General features: G+C 40.1%; 1 protein-coding gene across 1 annotated transcript; it reads right to left on the bottom strand.

Annotated features, from left to right (window-relative positions):
* Positions 1-292: 292 nt before the first annotated feature.
* Positions 293-18,568, bottom strand: SPMIP4 (sperm microtubule inner protein 4). The gene is given in 13 exon segments (XM_059838267.1): positions 293-370; positions 732-782; positions 785-1,208; positions 1,406-1,516; positions 3,818-3,899; positions 3,902-3,977; positions 6,220-6,284; positions 6,500-6,684; positions 12,842-12,922; positions 16,066-16,127; positions 16,130-16,244; positions 16,476-16,528; positions 18,422-18,568. Coding segments are annotated over 13 exon segments (1,530 nt in total).
* Positions 18,569-24,455: the final 5,887 nt, after the last annotated feature.

Genomic DNA, 24,455 nt, shown 5'->3' on the forward strand with positions numbered 1-24,455 from the left:
AAACAGAAGCCACAATAGTCTGACATAGGAATGTGTGTTTGGAGAGGCCAGTCAGCCTTAGAGCCTGGAGACTTTGGCAATGTGCTGTGCACAGAGACACCATGGCCCATAAGAATCATGTTTGTCCCCATGTGTGTGCAGCAGTGTTGTCTTTGTTGGCATTTGACCCCCTGCAGAGTAGCAGAGGATCCTTTTAACATGGGAGTTTGGTTTTTGGGAGGGCCTGCAAAGAGCCTTATTGGGGCAGTAACACTGGTCCCCAGCTGTTGTTGGCACTGTGTCATGGCTCCTTTCATAAATGGAAGCAGCCTCTATTCTGATCCTCTTCTTTCAGCCTCTTCTGATCCTCAGCTATTCCTGAAGCTCCTTGCTGTGAACATTAAAAATTGTCTTGTCATGCCCACCCTAAGTTTATTCCCAGTCAGACTGTAATGCTCATTTACTACTCCATTTGACCTTTAATGAACCAACTCTTTCCAAACCAGTATTTATCCCACTACTGTGTTTCTCTAGAATAGTCATGTTTTCACAGCCTCTAGCTCAAGCTCTTCTAGTGTTCTCAAATAGTCTGCACGTGTCCAGGGCTACTCGAATGGAACTTCTCTTTACTGTTTGAATTTATTATGGTTCCCTGGGAAAGGCCAGACAATTTGTGTTGGAGTTCTTTTTATTTGTTACTCCATTTTTTAAAAAATGTGTCAGTTAAAAAAATTTAAAAAAAATATTGAAACAATAGTTCTTGTGTCTCTTTCAGTAGTGTTATCTGTGAGGATTTTTTCCTCCCTCCTTTTACAGAATCATGTACATGTTTTTGTGCTGCTGTCATAGAGAAGGAATGTTGAAGCTCCATCTGCCCTGTCTGGAGCTGAGGAACTTCACCGCTGGCGATCCATTCAGGCAGTGTTATCTCTCTTGGCCCATCCTCTGGTCTCCATGCAGGCAGACATGTTTCTTGATGGCAAAGTCTGTGCAACAAAATTCCACTTTCTTCATGGTTTACATCCAGCGGTAAGCTTGGCTTACTTAGGCTGACTGGGTTTTTCAATGTTGTGTGTTGATCCAAATAGCTGGACTTGAAGTCTTTATAGGAAAGTGAACATGCAGATTTTGGAAGGGGTTCAAATTTGGGCCTTCCTGAAAGCTGCCACCTCTACAATGCTTCTTTTTTCAACACGTCAGTGATTTTCAGAAGGTTGTTTATTGTGGGGCTTGAATCAAGATAAGGAACTTTCTGGTAGCATGTCTGAGACAGAGTGTCCTGCTCTTGGCTGACATTCCATTTCTGGTCCGTGCTTTCTGTCACTTTGCACTGCTGACCTAGGCTGGCTGCTCTTTTTATCTCACTCAGCATTGTGCCTTAGTAACTGGTGACAGCAGTGGGAAGGCTGAGTACAGGGGAAGGCACCTGAAGGAGTACTGTTTTTGCAGAATTGATTCATGGGGATGGTCACCTTGAAGTAAGCATGCAGTGCACCCTTTAGGAGGTGTCACTTGTGACAGAGCAGCAGAAATGTTTCTGTATGAAGAAAGTAGCAGGATTTATGCTGCCATCTATGTCTCTTAGCAGGGACTGCTTATTTTAGCAGACCATTGACCCTGACTCCCTGAAAAGGCACAGTTAGAGGTCACTCAGTTAAGAGAAACAGCCCAGGCTTTCACTACTGTCCCATCATATAAGGAGCTCAGACTCACTCTTTATGCTTTGGAGAATTAAATATTCTGTTCCATTCTGGTGCATAAGATATAAATGGGTATAGATGTCTTGTGCTTTTTTCTTTCATGTATAAGCATCTGTCTTCTCATAAGAGTGATAGTGTAAATGGTGACTTGAATTAGTGTGTTTTTAACTTCTTTTAGGAACAGTTGCAGGTGGTTTTTAGGATGCTCACTTGCATGTGTCTTTTTAGCTTTCTCAACCACAGTTTGATCCACTGCTCACATACTGTTAACCTTTATCCATCTTTTACATTGTTGAGGCTTTAGATGCTGGTGCAGAGCCAAAGGAGCTGTTCAAACATAAAGTACATTTGAGTCCCATAGCCAAAGAATGAACTTCAGCAGTTACTGTGCTGAACAATCTCAGTGTTTGATAGTCAACATATGTATGCTTTAAGTGGACGAGTGTTGTTCAGATGAATCACCATGGCCCAGGATGAATCACCACTGGCCTCTGTCAATAACACTTTGGAAGCCAGAGGGCAATAAAACTGCTCAGTTTTTAATTAGGTAAGGCGCTGGTCTAGATTTTCATTTCCAGAGACAAACTGTTGAAAGTGTTCTTTGAAGTGTTCATTATCATAAAGCAAACAATTTTTTTTTCTTCATTACACAGTAGACAGCTTTTCCATTTCAGATACAGAGACTGAATTATCAGAAATTTGTAAATATATCAGAAAATGTAAAATGTAAATGAGAAGGGATTTCCTTACTTGGATTTGTTTTAATCCAATAGAAGAAAAGCAGGACAGTTTGGTGACTTCTTATCCAGGGCCATTTGGGACTACAACTAAGAAAATGACAGCCTCTTACTTAATTGCCCTGCTTCATGTAAGTCCATGCAGTTTGAATCTGGAAATGTGTTCTGGTTTAGTCACCCTAGGACAACGTGCTATAAAGCCAGCAGAGCAGGAATGTGTTCCTTCTGTTTCACCTGCAGAATTGCTTAGTCAGTTACAATTGCTTGGAGTTGCCATCAATCAGAGCTGTGTATATAAAGCCATCACAAGTAATGATGCATTAGCAAAACACAACTCTCAACTTGATTTGCTCTGCTTATATACCACATTATGCTCTGCTTGCATGAGTAGCATTTAATGCAGATAATACCTTTTCACTTTTATACAGGTCACAGAGAATATAAAAAGTGTTGAAGACAACAAACACAGAGTTTTTCAATATAGTTTTATACATCCTTAAGAGTAAATCTTGGCATTAAAACAGAATTTGCTAGAGTTATTGATGCACCCTGGAGGAAGAAAGGCAAATCACTCATGCAGATGGAGGAGTATAAGTCATAGAAACTGTGCCAAACTTAAACTGGTGTGGTTAGTAAGGAAGCAGTAGTCTGCAATGGTAATAAGTCACTTATCAAACCCATAGTGCAATAAGGACAGTAAATTGGTGAGTTCAGTCAGACTGTCTTGGTTGTCCCCATTCAGATGACATCTGCCAACTCATTTTATGGACACTGTTACACATACTGCTCAAGGCTAAAGGTCTTTTGAATTTCTGTTGTGTGTTGGTGCCACTTAAAATGGTAAGATAAAAAGTAAGCAGATAATCACAGTAACTTCCCCTTCTGCAAACCCCAAAGAAGCCATTAATCCATTCTGTCAACCTGCTGTGTCAGGACTGATTTAGTATTCTGAGCTTTTGCCTCTGCTTTAGAGTGAGCTTTGCCCTGTGCTTAAGTATTGTCAAAGAGAAGGCTTAATTCTGCCAGCTGATTCTGATAATACTCTTGGCAGTATTACTTGTGGTGGAAGCTTGAGATTCTTAGTAAATCCAGTATTTATTAGTTCTGTGTCTCCACCTAGTTGTCCAGTCAATCTGCAAACTGCTTTTATGTAAGGCAATACATTGGAACTCTTCCTAAATAGAGACATGTTTTATTGTCACACATTTTTATGGGTTAGGAAAATCAGGACTAATCTACAATCCCCCCTGAAAAGCCTCAGATGATTTACAGTTTATGTGTCCTTTGTTACTAAATGACAAAAAATCAGTGTCTTTGAGTAATTTAGGGGCTAACAATCTGTGGTCTCACATTGCTATCCCAACTAAATTAATTTAATAAAAATTGCTTACCTGTGAAGACCTGACTGTTGCGATCTCTAGAGCCCTTTCAGTGTTTTGTAGCATATTGGTTATTCTTGGAGAAAAGTTATATTTGAGCTCTTTAAAATAGGGTTGGGTGCCACTGTCTTTGGTGGATTTGAAAAATACATATGACCATTTTCTTCAACAAACTTGGAAAGCTTGTTGGATAAGAAAGGATAAGAAACAGGTAAGGTATAAAACAAATATGTGTGCTGAATGGGGAAGACTATTTTAAAGACTTGAAATAACATGTGGTTACCCTCCTCTCCCTCAGTTATCTGTTCAGCAAATACTAATAAAATTAAAATCTGGTGGGAAAATATATTTGCTGCTGTATTAGTACTCAAGTGGAAGTTTCAACAGGTATGTAGTTATGCTGAACTTGGGTCAAATAACTTTGATCAAGGTAGTCACATATGGTGGGCAGGGAAAGCTTTGCAAGCTTTCTTTTGTAGTAGTCACGCTTATAAACTGCCTTAAAATAAACTGCCTGTTATTGTTTCCATTGCCACATCTGTAGGCAGTGTGTGCATGGATCAGAATGACAGATGGATCTGCATTTTTTGCTGTAGATGAATGCTCACTATCAAGACAGCTGTGATGGTGGGAGAGGTGCTTTCTGTGAGCTGTTGCTACTGTCTCTTTTGCCTTTGGAGACTGGTCTGATGGATATGCAAACAGAACTTATCTTCACTCTTTTGGTACAAAATCAGCAGGATTAAACCAGATCAGCTATTTTATCAGCATCAGTTAACCCAGTGATGTCTGATGAAGTCTTAGTGGAGGTACTCTGCGTGGTCATCTGCACCAGTAGATCTGAAAATCTAACTGTCTCAGGCAAAGAGGTGGTGACAAGCAGCTGAGAGCTCGATCTTATACCAGAAAAAAGCTGCCTTTGCAGAAGGCTGTCTTCCCATTGCCAATTGCAGGAGCTCTGGGTTGATTCACACACCAGCAGGGAAGGTTCTTATTTCATTTTCTGTGCCCAGTTTTTGCAAACAGGAACAGCAGACTCTAAAGCTTAATGAATTGTGAAGCTCGTTCTGAACCCCTAATGTCACCATCAGGAATAACTAAGTTTTTCTAGATGTCTTTAAAAATGAAACTGCAGTGGAATTAGTTCCAACCCTGTTTCTGTCACCACTTTTTCTCTCTCCTGTCTTTCTGCCTCTTTTTCCTTATTTACCTTACAGTGATGCTGCCAGCATTAATTACATAATAGATATTATGATTTTTGTAAAGGAGAGATGTGGAAAAGACACAAAGCTTTTAAGAACAACTTTCTGTTGGTAAAAGTCACCGGGCTGTTGTCTGGATTATCTGTATTTAACCATGGATTTCTCCTTCAGCCATGAGAACTGGAGTGTCCCAGTCTCTGAGAAAGTCAAAACATATGGAGGAAACAGCAAATGAAATTAAAGTATTTCCTAAGGGCCCATGGTAACTGTCCTCTTAGCTGATAATTCTGAACCTGTTAAACGTTGCTGGAAATAGATTTTGGTCTCTGATGATCCTCCTGTTGTGCAAAAATAGGCTTTGTAAATCCACCTCCACACATGATTAGTGTTTCTTAAATTGACCAGTGATCAGTGAAAACTGACTAAAAATGACTACTCCTAGCATTACATATTCTGTGGAAGGTTTTTGGTTTTGGATGCACAAATACTTCACTAAAAATCACTCATGTATCTAATTATATAAATAACAGTACAGCATTGTACTGATGACTGGGAATGGCAGCTAATTAATGCAAATTGACCTCCCACTTAACATTATCAGCTTTTACTTTCCTGAAAAGCTTCTTATCCACACCATCATGTGCTTTTTCTGTTTCAAACAGTTACTGCCAAACCCTTCCTGACAAGGACTGCCATGGCACACAGAGGTGCTGGCTTTTTCCTGTCCCAAATTACCCTAACCCTGTGCAGTCAGGAGCTGCCAAGTGCTCCTCATCAGTTCACAAAAGTGACCTTTGAAGTCTTCTGGAACAAAGTGCCTGTCAGTAAAGAACAATATTTTCATGCACTTTTCCTCCAATATTTCATGTAAAACACTCTCAGGGTAAGATGCTGCTGGGGTTAAAAAGAAGCACCTCATGATGGCTTACAGAGGTGTTCTGCAAATAGTGAATGTCTAGGGTTTCAACTTAGGCTTCATAAGGGATAGGAAGAATTGTTTTTTGTCTCTTGATCTTGTTCTACTATTTGTGTAGTGATAAAATGGTTTAAATCATTCAGCTCTTATTCCATGGGTGTTTCTCCTGACCCCAATGCAGGTGGCAGGCACGACTGGCTCAAAAAATGCTACTTTTGGGTCCCACTGATTTTTTTTGTTTTCATTTTTCCTTCCCTATTTTGAACTGTGGAGGATTAGTTGTCTGGCAGAAGATATCAGACCCACTGAGTAATCCATCAAGCTTTTGTGGGGAATGGCAGCTGTGCTAATAGCTCTGTTGGCTTCTGAGGCTACAAGGGGGCCACAAATTGCTTTTATTCTCAGTGCTGAGACATCCTGCATGAGACTGCAACTATCAGCACATAGAGCTTTATTTCAAGCAATGGTGCTTACCTTGACCACTGATGTAGTCAGATTCTGTTAAACTTCAGCAGAAGAGTCTCAGCTGCCATCCTGGTTTTTTAGTTTCAAGAATAAAGGGTAAACCAGTGGAATTCTCTCTTACCTCTGGTTTTCCTCAGAACAACCATGTCAAAAGTCTTGCTAGAGATACTGGGATGGAAAGGTTGATGACTGCTTGAATTGATCCCAGTGTCTCAACCCTCAAGTGAGCTGAAGTTTGGGAACATGGTATACCTAGAAATGTGTGTAGGGTAGGGGCAAGAGGGGGAAAATGGCAGGCACAATGATCTTGGGTTGGTTTGAGTTGTCAGGAAGAAGGACAGAAAGAAAGAAAATTTCCTTATTTCACATGTCACTGAGCTTTGGATTAAATATAATGCTTTGCAAGAACGGGGAGAGATGTGAGAATCAAAAAGGTGGTATCTTAGTTTTTTAATCCCCTTTTTCTTGCACCCTGCAAGCAAGAATTCCCAATGATGCTGCCCTTGCAGCTTTTTTACATGATCAATCGTACTGATTCTCATTTACTTTTATGTGGCTTAAGGGAATTTAAGATTCTTGCACAGCTCCAATTAATAGTAACTGAGTTTCTGCTTGTGTAATCAAAATTTGTCTCTAAGATGACATTTATTTCTGTGAGAAAGGAAGATAAAGCTAAACTGGAGATTTTATGGGATACTGAGAGCTGGCATTTCATGGAGTGCCCGTGTTCCAGTGGCTGTTCCTTTCAGCTATAAATTTTTAATGATAGAGTAATTTAAGACTTAATAAAATCAGGAGTATCATGAAATCTGAGGAAAACTAACATGGCAGTTTATTCCAGTAAGAAAGACTAGCCTGTTAAATGAATTCCTGTTTGGATTCATTTAACTTTAGCACCACTGCATACAGCAATTTGTTGAGAGCAAACACTTCCCCCCAGCTGCTGTGTAAAGCAAAGTCATGGTCTTGTACAGGAGCCAGATTAATTTGGTTCCTGGAGCTGTGTGTCATGACATAACAAGGTCTTACCAAGCTGGACTTTTCTGAGGCTTCTCTCTTATAAATCTGCTTTATGAGAGAGAAGTTGTGCTTTATAGTTGCTCTCAGACACTTTAATTCACATTAGGTAAAGAGGCCATCAACAGCATAGCCAAGAAAACCCAATTAGCCCATAGGCAAGTCAGCAAGATTATTATTTGTTAGAAGAGTGTGTGTGCTAAGTAAACACTGCTAATCTTCTAAACCTAATCTTTGCATGCTTTGTTCAATAGAGAGGTTTTTGTGCCTCATAGTGTTGCTGCTGCCTATTACCAAGGAACCTGCACTGTGCAATTATGACTGTGAGAAGAACAACTTGCCCTTTTATTTCATTAAGGGAAGGTAAGATACAGGTGAAATGTACCTAGGCCTTGTGTGTGGTGGTTTGGGAAGCCTGTGTTAGGGAAGAAATGTAATAGCTTAGCTGAAGTGACCCACTCTCATTTGCATCTCCCACCCTTTATCTGAATCAGTGCAGTCAATATACATTAGGGACAAATCAATGTGTAAGCAGTGCAGGCAGTGTTCTTACTGTTACCACTCATTACATGAGGAATGTCTTGTGTTGCCAGGTGCCAAAGAATGAAAAGACATCAGGAACATGTGATGTGTGGAATGTCTTTTTAAAACAGAGTGAAGGAAAAGAAAATCTATCTCCTTAGACTTTTGTGTAATAAGCTCTATATTAGTTAACAATGGTATGTGCTATTAGTACAAAAAATAAATTTTTAAAAATTCCTTTTATCAGTAATGCAAAACAAAAAACATACCCTGTTTCTGCTTGCAGAGAAATTACCTCTTCATACCATGCTAAAACATTATTTATATTTTACCTTGGAGACTTATTTATTTCAAGGCAAGTAAAATAAAACACTGACTTTAAAGGGCAAGAATTTAATCACTAAGTCTAGCTAAGAGTCTCCTGGCAATTTTACCAAGTCAGAAAAATATCTAAGGTTGAAAAAGTAATTATTTGCTTAATGGTCCTTTTTGGTATAATAAAAAATAAAACAAATGCCTGAAGTATTACTGGGCTAATCTAAGTAGTTCACCTAGAGCTCCAAAATTTTGTGTTTGTCATAAGAAAGGCTTATCTACCAGGCCTTGCTTCAAAGGGTCTTTATTGTAAATGGGTAGGAGATGTTGTCAGATGAGAGCCCTTTTTTAAGCTTTATTATTTGTACATTGTTACACAATGTTTCTTCAAAAGCTGTATACCAGAATCTGCATACTGCTAAAACCCTTTGTTTTCCTCAATGAGAAGAGTGATGTCCCAGATTCATTTCCAAGCAGGAGATGATGGTAACTTCAGGGCTCCTCCCCTTCCTCAACTTGAGGTCATAGAACACTTGGGAATCCCTGCAGGGATTCCATCATTTCAGCCTTAGCAGTTCCTGCAGAAGCTCTATTCCTCCCATGGCTGGGGTTTGTTCAGTAGCCTGGTTAATGACATAGCTGTGGCTTGTTCAGTAGCCTGGTTAATGACATAGCTGTGGCATGGGAGCTGCACCCAAGCTCTTTCCAAGTCATCTGTGACTCAAGGTGCAGCTGGGCCACTCCATCATTGAATTGGTCTCTATAAAGACAGGTGTTGCAGAGTTACAAAGAGGAAATAAGTCCCTTCACAAAAAAGAGTTTAACTACAGTCATGTGCTTATTTCTTTCCATACTAACATGGTGTTTTAAAGATAAACTTCAACTGCCAGATCAATTTTATTCACACATTCTGATATGAGATACAGAAGTCATGCACTTCATTGTGAAATCTGTGCTGTGATGCTATGGGACTCACTGCAATCAACATGAGGTGTGATATCTCACAAATTGCTGTGCCAGCATAACTCATGCTTCAGCTGAGCTGAACAAAAGATCTACTTTTAATGTGTGATGCTACAGAGATAACAGGACTTAAAGTGTTGAATTCTGGCAACCATTTGTATAGTGTTGCATTTATAATAAACTGGGACTCTGATTCAAAGTTCACATCTGTCTTCATCATCTGTCTTCAAAACCTTTAGAAATGCCATACTTTATAGAAATGCCATGCAGACCAACAATCTCTGAAAGTTTATTCCATAGATAATTCTAGTTGATTTTCCATTTATTTCCCCCATTAGAACTGGTGTATATCTATCAGTGCTGTAGATATGTAGAATACTTCTTAGTATTTCTGTTCAATTCACATTCTGTTACAGCTGCATTATTGTAACAGAATGTGAATTGAAAAGAAATACTAAGAAGTGTTTTCAATTTCCGTTTTGTTTTGTTACAGTGTGACTTGCTACATTTTTCACTGCAGTAATTGGACATACTGCTGATACACATACACATAAATAAGGACAGACAATCTGCTTTGAGCTCTGGCATGGCAGAACTACTTAACTACCATTGTATATCACTTTTCATTTTAACATCTAAACTTAAGACAAAAATAAAATAAGGATGAATGTGCATTTGCATGACTGCCATGATTTAGAGAAGGTTTCTGAGCTCAGGTTGTAACAGCCAGCAAAGTTTTGCAATTTTAAGAGTAGATGGTTTATAGAATATTTGTTATATTTTTAAAACTCATACTGTTTAATCAAGCCTGAAGCCACTCAGAAAAGAAGGCAGAAGAGAAAGAAGAAAGTTGAGCTTTTTCTGGAAAGGAAGTAAGATATTAGCAATTTTTAAAAATTTGGCACTGTTTTCACTGGAGTTCTATTAGACTTTTGCTGGAGTCTGCCAGTATCACACAAGAAACAGTTGGTCAGTATTATATCATCTGCCCCTTTATGATCAGACCATAGAACATATGGAGTTTGTCTACTAAAAAGAAGTCAAGGCTCATGGTGGCAGGATTTATGTTTCCAGTTTGGAAAGGTCCAGAAAAAATCCAGGGAGTTGTGCAGATGAACGCCCATTTCCCTAGCAATGAGTGCACTTGGGCACTCTTCAAATACTTTTTGATAAAATAGGCATAAATCAAGTTTCACATGAGAGAGAATGTCCTTATGCACACTCTGGCTTCTGTGCAGTAGTTTTGCAGCTTCCCTCATGATGGCATAGCATCAAGTGGAGAGATACACTTGTTCAGTGATAGTAACAAGAGATGCATTGAAACCTGTGTGACCTTCATGAGGGTCTCCCACTTAGTGCCACTTTCCTACTCTCTGACACATGCTAGGGGCCTCTAAAGATCTGTTTCTTTTCTCAAGTGTGGTTTTGGCCTGGAAGGGATGCAGCATGGGCAGCCTCATGACCTTCACTTTCTTTTCTAGATCAGGCCAGAGAACATTTTGCTTCTCTTTCCTGTTACTTTCCCATGAATTCTGTAAATTATTAAGAGAATCAGATGTATCACTCCTGCCAATTTTAACAGAAAGGAAATTACAATTAGAGAATAAATTGTTTCAAATGTATAAATTTACTTTCTCTACAGCCTTTTGTTCTTGCAAAGGGAGGCAATCACTTATCTTGCCTAACCTTAAATCCTGCTTGGTCAGGAATCTGCAGGTCTGGGAACCAGAATGGGTCAAGGAGCTGGGAGACAGCCAGAGTAATATAAGTACTTTGTGGCATGATAAACAGCACAACCGTATTAAAATCCACAAGGCAAAAAAAAAAAACCAAAAAAACCCCACAAAAACCGAATCAAAAACCCACCAAAAAAACCACCAACCCCAAAAAACTTAATGAAACTATTTTCATTCATTGTATGCTGTCACTAAACTTACTGTAAACCTTGTTGGTGTGGCTTGTCCGTAGGAGGACAGGTGCCAATGCTCTAGCCTGATGTGTGTGTGTATAACTAAGGTTCTTGGCAGTGGCTGAAAGGTGTTTTTCAACACCTTTCCCAATTTTTGTGGCCTTGTGTGATGTGAACTTGAGGACCCATTACACCTATCGAAGTGAGGAGGCAACTACTTTTCTCCAGTACCTTTGACTGGGAGGGCATATGTGTGTGACCCACTGCCAGTGCACTCAGCAAAACACATCTGCAGCCAGTGCAGATTCCAGTGTGCAGAACTGCTCAAGGATAGATAGTGTTCATCTTTAAGGCAAGGGCATTGTTGGTCCATGAAAGTGTAAAGAGTTATTGCAAATACCTTGTAATTAATTTCCCGCAAAAGACAGTAATGGCTCAAAGGAGCCCTCACAGGTTATAAGGTAAATAAACTGAGTGTTGATAGCTCCCAGGTAGGTCTGCTTAGCACCACTCAGAGTACATTTTTCAGGAAAGGTTCCATGTGGCTGTCACCATTTAATAGTTCCCGATGTCAGGAAGAATATTTGCTCTGAAAGACCTTGGACTATGAACATTGAAGACTTTTTGTGTGTGTGTGTTTCACTTTTTGTTTAAAAGGATATATTCTTTCCTTCAATTTAAAGGTCTTTTGAAGACCAAGAAAATAGAATATTATAGGGAAATAAAATGCTTAAAATAGGACAAATGAAAAAATTTTTAGAGACCCAGCATATTTCAAGTTAAGATGTAAGTGCATAATAACAGAGAAAGCATTTTAATGATCTGCTGATCAAATATTCAGAGTCCAAGGTTATGTACTTTTCAGTGTGTACGGGGGCAGAATTTGACCTACTCCTGTAAAATCTCCTTCCTCCTTATATAGCTGACACAAGGGCACAGAGTCACAGCCGTCCCTGGCTGCTTCCTGTTAAGGAAGAAAATCTCTAGAAAGGTGCTGTGATCTCTTCCTCAGCCTGTGTACCTGGATGACCCATTCTGGTGAGCACTTGTCATGAGGAATGCACCTCACAGCCCTGTACAGTTAACTGTGAAATCATCACAGAATTATTCTCAGCTTTCTAATATACTTATCAATGCGGATATAAGAAGTTGTTTATTTTCTCTTTTTGAAGAATTTACATCTATGCTTCAAACTGCCTTAATCTAAAAATCCCCGTAGTTTGATCAAGTGTTTTGCTGGTGCCATCAAGTGGCAAAATGTTGGATTGCAAAAGTCCTCCAGCACCCAAATTGACACAAGTAGCTCTTGAACAGCACCAACGAGGAAAATAATCCCTGACAAGTCTCCTCCAAAAATACATATGTATAAATATGTATGATAAAAACGGACTGAAATACACATGGTGTCATGATTACTTCAGTGACTTCAGTTTGATCTGGCTTCTAACAAGTAGAAAGGCTAATATTTTTGAGTATTACTAGTTGATAAATATAGGCAACCTATAAAGCAAACTCAGAGATCTTTGTTGAAGAGCTACTTGAACTGAAGTGGCACAATGCTGTATTCTGAATTTCTGTGTTTGCTGTCCTCTGTTACTAGCTAATTCCTTTTTACAGAACATGGCCCTTTGAGTTCATATCATAGCTGCACTTCATATCATCAGAGTAGAATGAATACTCAGTTTGCTGCTGTATTCTCTAACTTCACAATCTGGTTAACTGAGAATTTAAACTTAAAGTTCATCATTCATACACACATTACTTTTTTTTTTTTTGGCCAGCTCAGTGACATCATAGTATTGTTCAGCAGGGAAGCCTCTGTGCAAAGGAAACACATAACTTTATAAAGCTTATGCTCTATTTCCTTGTAAAAATCCAAATAAATTGGTATGTTTTTGTCTTGATTTCTCAGGGGACTGCTAATATCAAAACTCATAGATGCTGCCAGTGTGAAAATTATCCTGTGTTTCAAAATGTACATCTTGCAGGGCTGGATTTTGAGAAGTGCTGAGCACCCATGCCTGACTTTAAAGTTCCTGAGAATGCCGAGAATTTCCCCCTGTGAAAACCTGGCTCTTATAGCTCCTTACCACACACACCTAACACTCAACAGGAGCTGTGGGAATGTCTCAAATAGGTACAGGCTCAAACTTTTTACCCTAAAATGAGTTATTTCTACACTCTGGGGATCACTTTCATCTCCTGCCAAGGGGCTCACAGAATCCAGCCAAAATGCATGGTGCTTTTCACTGACAAGAGTCTGAAAACAGCTCCACACCAAAAAACAAAACCAACAGCAGAGAGGAAATGAGAGTGTGAAAATGATGGAAATGCAGGTGGAAAGATCAGCCATAAAAATCAGTAAGATTTTCCTAGCATTAAAAAAAGCCTTACATTTTAATTAATTCTCACTGTGGATACTTCCTGAAGTTTTATTTACAAATTCTATTATAAGCATAAGTATATTTAGGCTTCTTATACTTTCTCCACTGAAATTTGTGCCAGTACTATCAGAGGCACAAACACTAAAATATTCCATTTGAATCTTGCCCGCTTCAGCTTTTTTACTCTGTAATTATTTGCACTAGATTAAGCTTTTAATTAGTATCTAGGCTGTATGTCTGGTATGTTTTGAGATCAGTGAAACTGATGCTATTGGGGTTATTGTAGCTTTGTTGCTTGCCAGTTTTCCATGTTTTACAGAAACATAATATGGAGGAAAGGCTACACTCGGCCCCTGAGTAGCACCTTCAGGATTTTGGGTACCTGTGTATGCTTTGAGCAACTCTCCTGCAGTAACATTTTACTGTGAGAGTTGTCCAGAAAACAGCAAATGAATGTCATTAACAGAGGTTTATGAAGCAGCTTGCTAAACTCTTCTCCCTTTCTGACTGCCACATTGGTTTTCTGAGATGGGACATGTAGCTGCTATGATTCATCAGGTGCTATGCCTGAGTTGGCCAAAATCTGTCCTGGCTTGCAGTGTGAGTGTAGGAATGTAGAGGCATAGACTACATGCAACTTAGGCAATTTCCACCTTGTGGAGTAGGAATGGTTTGTTTCTGGACCTCTTTTTTTCTCCAGAGTGGAATTCACTTGTGTTGGTTGGGGGCTCTACACTAGTGTGCCTGCACAACAAATAATCCAAGGGATTGCATATTCAGAGAAGACAAACACAAGAGCAATGAAAATTCTTGTTTCAAGCTCATTAGGCATCCTTGCACCTGTCCTATCACTGTGGCATCACAGCACCTTGCCATGGTTCTGGGATGGAAGTCCCATCAGCATCATTTAACAAATGCAAATGCTGGACTCTCCTTGGGATGGGGTAACCCTGGTTATTTGTACAGATTGGGTGATGAGAGGCTGGAGAGCAGCCCTGGGGAAAGAGATCTGGTGTTTGGGGTGATGGCAAGCTGAAGATGAGTCAACAGTGTTCCCTGGCAGCCAAAAGGGCCAGCTATACCCTGGGGGGCATCCAGCAGAGTGCAGTGAGCCAAGTGAGGGAAGTGACTGGGAAGTGACTGTCCTGCTCTGCTCTGCACTGGTGCAGCCTCACCTCGAGCACTCTGAGCTGGTTTGGGTGCCTTAGTGGAAGAAGCACATCAAACTGTTAGGCTGTGTCCAGAGGAGGGGACCAAGATGATGAAAGGTCTCAAGGGCAAGATGTACAAGGAGCGGCTGAGGTCACTTGGTTTGTTCAGCTGGGAGAAGAGAAGGCTGAGGGGTGGCCTCCACAAAGTCTACACCTTCCTCAAGGGAGGCAGTGGAGGGAGAGATGCTGATCTCCTCTCTCTGGTGACCAGAAATTATAGGATGTGAGAGAATGGCATGAAGGTCAATCAGGGAAAGTTCAGGATGGATATTTGGAGAAGGTTCTCCACTGTGTGGGTGACCAGTCACTGGAACAGACAGCCCAGGGGAGTGAGCATGGCACCAAGTCTGTCAGAGTTCAAGGAGCATCTGGACAGTGCTCTTGGTCATGGTTTAGTGTTAGATAGTTGTGTGAGGAGCAGGAAGTTGGTCTTGGTGATCCATATGGGTCCCTTCCAAACTGAGATATTCTATGGTCATTTTACGTAAAGGTTAGCTCATGATAAGAAAGAGGAGAACAGGGACAGGAAGGCAGGTTTCCAGACTGTGAGTCATGTTTTAACTCTTTGACATTCTAGTCTGCATCTTCCATTCCTGTTGTTCAGGAAAGGCTACAGGACTAAAGGCTATCCTTGGACTTAGTTCTGAGTCAGCCTTAAGCAGTGTGCTCTGCTTTCAAAGCTTTCCTCTAAGCCATAGTGGTGATCTGAATCCTACATGAGTGTCTGAACAACACAGATTTGGCACTATCATTTATCTATCTTTCCGTTAGTCAGACTTTTTTTTTTTTTATGCTGTCATGAAGAAAAAGTCTTGGAACTGATTTCAGTGGAAGTGGCACCAACCTCAGTATATTTTAAAGAACAAATTGGCTGTGGTTAGAGTCTAGGAAAAGGAGCCCTAATTCCAGAAGCATTTCCCAACAGCTCCTCAGCAGTTGTTCCTAGACATATCTCTTCTTTTACCATAGCTTTCTGAAAAAGCTGAGCACTGACTTTTCGTGTTTATGCCTATGGTACTTGGGGATGCTGTAAATTAGGCCAAAAGTGAAATCTTTAAATTCAGGAAGGGTGTTTGGGACAACAGCCAACAGTAAATAGTTATCAAATGATGGGCAAAAAATAAATACGGAAATTTGGAACTTCAAGTGTTTCAGCAAAATATTGCATAGAGATTTATGAGTACCAATATATTTTGAGATTAACATTTAGGGCATTGTGAAAAAAAAAAAAGCTTAAAGTGCCCATGCAGATATTTGTTCATCTCAGTCTAAATTGCTGTTCAAGCAGTTTAGCTGCCTGGTGCTTCTCTTGGTGAAAGCACTTCACTTAAATATTTAGACTGTGAGAAGTATATGTCTAGTCTACATTGGCTGAGGGTCTTTTCCACTACTATAAGGTGTACATCCATTAACAAATGTACATGGAGATCCTTTTCCCTTGCTCAGTTGTCTTCTGGCAGTACACATAGAGCAAGTCATCTGTGCTTCCTTTCTGCTCATCAGGGAAGCTTGCAGCAATGAAGGAATTTCCTGAACTCTTTATATCTGGGGAAAAAAAAAAAAAAAATGAAACCAAAATGTCTTTTGATAGCAGCACAGTGATGGTTACCTGAAGTCTTTTAAACAATGACAGCTTGGCTCTGTATTCATGACTGACTTAGCTTATTCTGGCTAATGGCAGCAGATCTTGGAAGGAGAGTTTCTTTTCATACTGGCATCTTAATTCATGACTCTACTTTTGACATGAATCTCCCACTTGTCTCTGTTTTGCAGTACCTTGGTCTTGGAGTACATGGACTGGGTTCCTTATGGATGTAATTATCTGAAAGCTGTGTTTCAGAAATGTAGAAGGGTACCACAGCCACAAACAGACCCTTAATCCAAAGTAAAGAGCATCTGAAATGTATTTTTTGGGCATCTCAGATCCTCAGCACCCACTGTTTCACTCCACATCTCCTCTAGTCCACAATACATGCCAAGTGACATAGTCACTGAGCAACATAGAGATATGGAATTAATTGAATTTTTTTTAGCGTGGGATGGTCTGGATTTGTTTTTATTAACTGCTTCCCAATAAACCTATAAATAACTATACACATAATCTTAGGATATCAACCCTGAATCTGACTATCTGGTGATAGGGTAAAATAACAGGATATGTTCTTTGTATGTATATATAACCTAGCATTATTCAAATATATGTGCATGCTTCTGGTTATTCAGGGGCACAGTCTAGCTATGCAAATATTGGTAGCAAATGCTCCAGTCTAAGAAAAATAATGTAATAAAATCAATGGATGAATTATTTTTAAATGCAGAGAACAACTGTTTTATTTACTTATTTATTTATTTATTTGTATTTATGTGACTAGGAAAAAATGTAACATTTTAAAACATATGATATTGTAAAACATGCAGCCATCTTCTTTTCAGGTGTGCATTGGTGAGTTCATGTGGTGTGTTCACAGTAGCAGAAAAATGTAGCTTATGACCTGTGTTACAATAGAGATTTTTGTGGTCACAGAGAAAAGAATGTTGCAACCTTGCTATGTGTATTTAATGTTTGTGTTTCAAAATTGGGTCTAACATAGTTGTCATCTGAAAGGTGCTTTGCTGTTGCATGGCTTAATTTTTTCCTTTTTCTTAGTGTCCTGTTTAGCTAACATGATTCTTTCCTGGGTATTCATTAAAATTTAAATCAGGTCTATAATTCAGTAAACTTCCAAGCCTATTAATAGTTAAAAGAGTGCAGATGGAAATTCACTGAATTCCTGCAATGCAAGGAATACCACAAAAACTTGCTTCAGGGCAGATATGTAAGTGGGAAGCATCAAGACACAGTTTGACAAGTGTTAGAATTCAATAATATCAAAGTATTCTGACTGAAATTCAGATGTTGGATAGGTGACATTACAAATAATGAAAGAATTTATCAATTGTAGTAAACCAGAAGCCTGCCAGAAAGATGGAATCTAGGACCTGATTTTGCTAACAGTAGAGATAAAATCACATGTGAAAGAACATTGGAGGACTTGGAGCTCGCTCTAGAATCCATTATGTATGGAAAAAATACAAATTTAGATGAAAAAAAAATGTCATGAGTGCCAAGCAGCATGGAAGTTCAGCTTTCCAGACCTTTAAAAATTGCAAGAATTCTGCCATATCCTGCCCTCCAGCTCTTAGTAGAATTGAGCCTGTAAAAGGCAGTCAAAACAAACTGATTCCTGAAACTTCCTGATTACATACTGATGATTACGAAAGCTAAATGCAAGCTTCCTTTAATTTCAAATTTTAATTTAAAAGTTTATTTCAGTAATTCTAGGTCAAACTGTAATCTAGGAAAAAAAGGTTTAAAACAGGAATAGATACAGTGATAAATGTTGGTGATTGATTTGTCAAATATGCTCATTTTTTTCAAATTAGAAATAAATGCAGTATATGTGTTCAGTTTATTATTTATGAAAATTATTTCAGGAGATTTTGAATGCTAAAACCACAGTATGATTTATTCTAGCAGTCCTCTTTTCAGCTGTAATGAACATATTTCCTGGGGGACTGACAGACTATTGCACAAAGTAGAAGATACTCTAGTTCATTAAAGCAAAAAGAAAAAAAATTGTCTTGCCAGAAAAACATAACCACGAGAAAATGCTTTCAGTAACAGTAAATTGGTATCAAATGCTTCTAATGGAATAGTTTTCCTTTACAAGTTCTGCTCTTACCTGTCTTTTGAGACAGCCAGACAAGCAGGGAATTTGAAATGGAGTTAGTGCTACATGCAAATTGAATGTTCTTGATAGGACTTCAGGTCCCTCATTTTCTTGATAGTGTTGGGGCAGGTTGTGCAGTAGCAGGTTATCATGTTTCATATTTGAACTTTTAGGGGAAGATGCAGGATGAAATACCAAATACCAGAGAAATTGTTACTGCATCTGAATACTAAGGAAAAAACAGATGAGTTCTGCCTAATTCTGGCAAGTGTCTACAGGAAACAATGGTTGCTTTTACTACTGCCACTGGTTATTTGTACCAGGTTACAGGATAAAACAAACATAAAAACAAAATGAAAAGAAGCAGCTTAAAGAAGTGTGATACTTTTGCTTTGTGTTACTGATGAACAGAAGCTGGAAATAAGCTTTTGGGTAAGAGCAGAAAGTTTGGACTCGCACCAAGTGCACAGAAAGTGTCACTTGGTGAATTCAGTTTCACTGTGAAGCTCCAGCCCCACTCTGAAAAGGACTTTAAATCCATGATACTTTTAATAGGAAATACCTTTTTCTTTAACTGCCATGGTTTCTGTCTCTACATCTGTGCTTAGGGGAAATGCTTCAGTCCTCCTTTCACTTGAACAAATTTGTATTTCAACACTGGTTGATCAGCTCTGGTTGTATTTCAACCTGTTTTTGAAGAGAGGAGCTGTTCTAGGTCAGTGTAAACCCCTGAGCTCTCCAGAACTTCATGCAGGCATTTACATTTAAACAAGGTGCCTCTGCTTTGAGCTGCTCTCTTGTGCAAGACAAAAGCACCAGGACTTTTACTTTCGATCAGATTAACCTTTTTTTCACAGTGACAAAGAGCCTTCTCAAAAAGCCACCATCAGCTTCTTAGACAAAGTTGACAAAGAAGCACTACTGCTTCCTTTCCCATCCACCAAGAGCCAGCAGAGCACTCTCTTGTATCTGTGCCTGCTTCTTCTGGGACAATCCTGGGGAAGCCCTCAGGAACCTGTTTGCTCCATGACAAGCACAGTGTGTGATAATGGCTAGGTAAGTTCACAAAGGGAAGCACTGAATTCACTCTTGCTTTCCACACACTGTGACAAGATTCTTTTTGAAAAAAAACAATGGCTCATCATGTGAAAAAGGCTGAGAGGCCTTTGTTTTACATCCTCACATTTTGAGTTGTACTTTTAAGACTTCTGTGTTGCTTTGCACTTAATGATCTGCTAGCTTTTGGATATGGACCTTATAATGGGAAGAAGAGTCTAAGAAGAGTCTCAAGGAGAAAGGAGCAATTTTATATTCATCTGTCTGGTAGGTTTGCTATCCTGACTTTGGCAAAGCTTTGACAGAAAGGATATTTTAAACAAGTCTTCTTCTTCTCTGGCATATGTTAGTGAAATGCAAAAGATTTTGCTTTTCCTTATTAAAATAGGGAACTAATTTGAAAATATTTGAAATATGTTATTCGTCCAGGATGAATGGGAGTTTCAGCCATATGTTTTTGAAGAAAATTAGTTGATATAGCATATTCAAGTGAAAAAACCTGAACTAATTCTATCATGCTGGCAGTTTATAGAGTATTGAGTAGGTCTGCTACGGTAGCTATATGAACACTCTGGGAATCTTACAATGATGACTCACATTCAAGTACAACTGGCTTGCAATGAGAAAAATGTTCTGAGTTGTTGACCCATAATCTGCAAGTGGGCAAGGAACAGAAATCAGACTTTCCTTCTAGCAGAACTGCTGTGGTTCTGCTAGAACTTGCAATGCTATGCACTTCTGAGTTCACATTGTTCTGACCCCAGTGGAATTTCCTTTCTCTCCAGCTTTATTAGCCTGTCTCAGAAGTTTATTTCTGGCTGCCAGAATTACAGATGGAGCCTGTGACTAGCAGATTTTTTGCCCCTGCCTGTTGCACATATAGGGAGATCCCACATTTCATGGGTTCTCTTTGCAACTCCATGACAGCAGCTGCCCACTGAGGCAGGGATCTATGCCATCAATTTTATTTCATCAGTCTCCTAGCATTCAGCCATCATCTGTAGCACCAGATCATGACTGACTGCACTCTACTTCAAATCCATGTTATGCATACAGACTTAAACCTATCTGCAGTCTCACCCAGCACACCAGCACCAGGACCACTGATCCACCACAGTCCACCCTACCATATCAAAAGGGTTCTGAACATATATGTCCTATGTCCCTGCAGCTGCACTTGTCCATAACCACCATTCAAATGCTAAAACTTGCCTTCAGCTCCAGAAAATTAGTTCCTTGCACAGCACTTCCATGTGGCTGGCTCGGGGACCTCAAGCTTGCAGTCACTGACACCTCCCTTTTAGGAGCAGGACCCAGACCAAGGGTCAGGACATCCCTAAGAACAGTGCTGTCTGGACACAGTCCAATGCATGCAGAGGAGCCCACACTGTCTGTCCAGCTCTGTTCCCTGGCAAACTGGCCCAATTCCTTGGCAGAAGAATCCAAGAGGATTTTAGCTCAGTGACCAAAGGCACAAGTACTTATTGATCTGGGGAAATCACCCACAAAGGAAATCAGAAGTTTCCAGGATGATATCTCTCCAAAGCAAGAGTCACCATCATACACATTTCAGCCCCAGAGCTTTCAGAAATCCATGATCAAGAGAACGAATTGTCTCACTGGGAGGCTTTGCTGAGAAAAAGCTCCCAATGGGAGGAAGAAGAAGGTATAGGAAAATGATACATTATTATTTTGAGAAAGGATACCTAAGTGAAAATTGATTTCTAAATGTAATAAATATTGTGCTTATAGAACCCTAAAGAAATATTATTCCAACACAGGAGACAATATTTGGAGATCAGCCCCTCTCTTCCAAAACATTATTGTCTGTCTCTTTGGAAGAAAAACATTTATAGGAAACTGTAGGGCTGAACTCTGAACTAAGCTTACCTTCTTATTCAGTGCACTGTGACTATGCTTTGGTCTGTATTCTGGTAGTATTTGACATCACAACAAGAGGGTCTTGGGGAGCAGCACCTAGGATGAGGCAGCTGGTGATGCCAGCAGGGGTTTCACTGTTGAATGGGATGGAAGGATGTTAGAGCACACCTGGGAGCTGGGATCCAGGACACATGTAGGTCATGTGCAGTTTTACCTCTCCTGAATAAAGCAATGAATACAGCCACAACCAAGACAGTTTGTTACAGAAAATTTGATTGGAAAGAATTTAATGAAGTCATGTGGAGGTTGGTTCAATTCTTGACAAACTGGCTGAGCCTAGTGGATTTCAAGTAAGGCAGGCAGCACAGCAGCAAGACTTCTATGAAGTGACAATTTTCTTTTATTCCTATTCTTGGAGATACCAATATTCTTTGTTAAGATCTTGTGTGGCATGTTCACACCATCCTTCAAAACAGTTGGAGCTGACCACCACTGGTGGGGTTTGGATTCTGGTTAAGTTTGCTTGCTGGATGTTTTTGCCTTCCTGTGTTTGACAGACCTGGTGATAGATTTTGATTTGTTTTACTTTCTTCTTCTGACCTTTTCTTTTCTCTCAATATGTCTTTTTGTTTGGCTTGAATTGGCAGCAAAATAAATGGATGTATTTGAAAAGAGAGGTTTTTTTCTGTTGGTTTTTTTCACCAGTGAGAGCAAAACTAGCTGGAGGTCCTACTTTTCTTGGAAAAGCAGTGTGAAAAAAGCTGGAAGCATGTCTTTTGGCAAGTGATAGTACATAAATAGCTTTTCTGAATACCTATTAAATGCACTATTGTGTTATTAATAACCAGTTGAGCCAGTAATTGGTTTATTATGACTTTGAACCACTGATTTTTTTCAATGTGGGTGGCTTGGCCATCATATTAAAGTGAACTAAGCTTTAATGCACGTGCCATGTGCAAGTGATACAGCTGTATCTGTGATTTCCAAAGTTCACAAGTATAATATATTCTAAAAAGAAAAAAAAATATTTCAGTTTGTCTTTTTCATGCTCTGTGTTACTCTAGAGCTGAATGTTTGGAAAGGCTCAGCAGAATATTTTCCTTCATTTCATTAATTACTCAGCTGTTGAAAAATGTCTGTTATTTCCTTCAAAAAATATACTATGGAAGAATTAGAATTGTGGTTTTAGGATACAATTGGAATGAGCTCCCTCAGCTGTTATTATAGAGGGTGTGCTGACTGGAGTAAAAAGGCTTAGGACATCAGCTCTACATTCTGATCTTCACACAAAAAGGTCATCCCCCACATGTAAATCTATCAGTACCTTAGTTGGGTCTTTTGCTGCCACCTGTATCTGCACATTACTGAATTTCTTTGGGAAAAAACTAATTGGGAGAATGAAGATCCTTGATACACCTCTGTGTAGCTCCCTTACCAGACTGCAGTGGATGTCCTGTGCTGATGGAGCAAGAGTGTCAGGGAAAGATGGATATTACAAAATCACAGAATGCTTGAGGTGGGAGGGGACTTCTGATGGTCACCTGGTGCAACCCCTGAGGCAAGGCCATCTAAATCAGGCTGCCTATGACCATGATTCCAAGGAGGTGTCACGCCTTCTCCGGGCTCAGTCACCCTCATAGGCTTAGTGCTTCCTTATGTTCAGATGGACCATCCCGAGTTGGTGCCCATCACCTCTGGTCCTCTCACTGGGCACAAATGAAAAGAACCTGGCTCCATCTTCTTCTGCAACCTCCCTGCAGGTGTTTGTACACATTGATGAGATCCTCCCTGAGCTTTTCTTCTCCAGGCTGCACAGTTCCTGCTCAGCCTTCCATCATATGAGAAATGTTCTAGACCCTTGGGTAGCTTAGTGGCCTTTCAGTGGACTTGCTCCAGTAGCTCCAGCTCCTTTGTTCTGGGAAGTTCTGAACTGCACACAGTACTCCAGATGTGGTCCCACCAGTGCTGAGTAGAGTGGAAGGACCACTTCCCTCAAACTGCTGCCCACTCCTCTTCATGCAATCCCAGAGACCATTTGTCTTCCTTCTAGTAAAGGCAGTTTGCTGGCTCCTGTCCAGCTTGGTGTCCACCAGACCTCCAGTCCTTCCTGCAAAGCTGCTTTCCAGCTGGTCAGCTGCAGCACGTGCTGGTCCTCCTCCCAGCATGGGGCTGTTCCTCCCTACATGACAGACTTTCCATTTTGTTGAACAGCATGAGTTGTTGAATTGCATGTCAGTCCATTTCTCCAGCCTGTTCAGATCCTTTTGGCTGGCATCATGACTCTCACAATTTTCTATCATCAGCTAACTTGCTGAGGATACACCCTGCCCCATCACCCAGACAATCCTGACAACATTGAGCAGGTCTGTCCCTGGTGTTTTTCCTGGGGTACATTGCTCATTACTGGCTTCCAATTAGACTTTGTAGCAACAATCATCACCCTCTGGGCCCATCAATTCAGCCAGTTTTCATTCTCATTCAGGCCATAATTCATCATCTCCTCTGTGTGTGGGTCTTATGGGGAGCAGTGTCAAAAGCATGACTTAAGTCAAGGTAGACAATGTCCATTGTCCTGACCATGTCTGTCCTTTCATCATGGAATACCATCAGGTTGATCAACCATTACTTTCCCTTGGTGAGTTCATGCTCCTGGTCATCTTCCATGTGCCTGGAACTGGTTTCCAGGATGAGTGGCTCTGTATCTTCCTAGGACTGGAAATTCCAGGCTCCTTCTTCCTCCCTTTTCAAAGATACAAATGGCACTTGCTTTCTTCCAGTCCTCAGACATGACTCCCAATTGCTGTGAGTGTTCATGGTTTAGAGTGCCTCAGGATATCAGCCAGCTCCTTCAGCACTCACCCCAGTGGGGTGAATTCAAGAATTCTTCCTAGGCTATTCAGGAAACCTAAGAAAAAGTAACTTCAACCCAGTCCTGAAAATTACAATTACAAGCCTGACAATTTTACTACTCCAGCTATCTACCTAAGCATTTTAAAAATGTCCTGCAATGAGTTCTTCTTGTAGTGCTTCCTTTTCTACCTCTCTGTGTTTTCCTTGAGAACTTGCCCACTGCTTTCCTCTCTTACACCACTGCCCTGCTGATTGCTGG

Source organism: Haemorhous mexicanus, chromosome 1 (assembly GCF_027477595.1).
Source record: "Haemorhous mexicanus isolate bHaeMex1 chromosome 1, bHaeMex1.pri, whole genome shotgun sequence".
Classification (NCBI taxonomy): Eukaryota; Metazoa; Chordata; class Aves; order Passeriformes; family Fringillidae; genus Haemorhous; species Haemorhous mexicanus.